The sequence below is a fragment of the Corapipo altera genome, unplaced genomic scaffold, assembly GCF_003945725.1.
Source record: "Corapipo altera isolate COAL_440 unplaced genomic scaffold, ASM394572v1 55318, whole genome shotgun sequence".
In the NCBI taxonomy this organism is placed as follows: Eukaryota; Metazoa; Chordata; class Aves; order Passeriformes; family Pipridae; genus Corapipo; species Corapipo altera.
The window spans coordinates 1-673 of NW_020893686.1; the positions used below are offsets into that span (position 1 = coordinate 1).

General features: G+C 69.1%; 1 protein-coding gene across 1 annotated transcript; it reads left to right on the forward strand.

Moving 5' to 3' along the window:
• Window positions 1-27: 27 nt before the first annotated feature.
• Window positions 28-574, forward strand: LOC113942745 (E3 ubiquitin-protein ligase TRIM62-like). Its single transcript, XM_027633798.1, has one exon. The coding sequence runs from the start codon at window positions 119-121 to the stop codon at window positions 572-574; it is 456 nt and encodes a 151-aa protein (XP_027489599.1). The 5' UTR covers window positions 28-118.
• The last annotated feature ends 99 nt before the right edge of the window (window positions 575-673 follow it).

Genomic DNA, 673 nt, shown 5'->3' on the forward strand with positions numbered 1-673 from the left:
CCTCTCCCCTCCCCTCCGACCCTCTCCCTTCCCCTCCGACCCTCTCCGCTCCCCTCCGACCCTCTCCCCTCCCCTCCGACCCTCTCCCCTCCCCTCTGACCCTCTCCCCTCCCCAGCCATGGCGTGCAGCCTGAAGGACGAGCTGCTGTGCTCCATCTGCCTGAGCATCTACCAGGACCCGGTGTGCCTGGGCTGCGAGCACTACTTCTGCCGCCGCTGCATCACCGAGCACTGGCTGCGCCAGGAGCCGCAGGGCACCCGCGACTGCCCCGAGTGCCGCCGCACCTTCGCCGAGCCCACGCTGGCGCCCAGCCTCAAACTGGCCAACATCGTGGAGCGCTACAGCGCCTTCCCCCTGGACGCCATCCTGGGCGCCCAGCGCAGCCCCTTCCCCTGCAAGGACCACGAGAAGGTCAAGCTCTTCTGCCTCACCGACCGCGCCGTCGTCTGCTTCTTCTGCGACGAGCCCGCCGTGCACGAGCAGCACCAGGTCACCAACGTGGACGACGCCTTCGAGGAGCTGCAGGTGGGGCCTGGGGGGGCTGCGGGCCAGGAGCTGCGAGGGGGGGGGTGATGAGGAGCTGGAGATGAGGAGCTGCAGGTGGGTCGTGGAGGGTCAGGCCATGGAGGAGCTGCAGGTGGGTTTTGGTTGAGGTGGGTTGTGGCTGAGGAG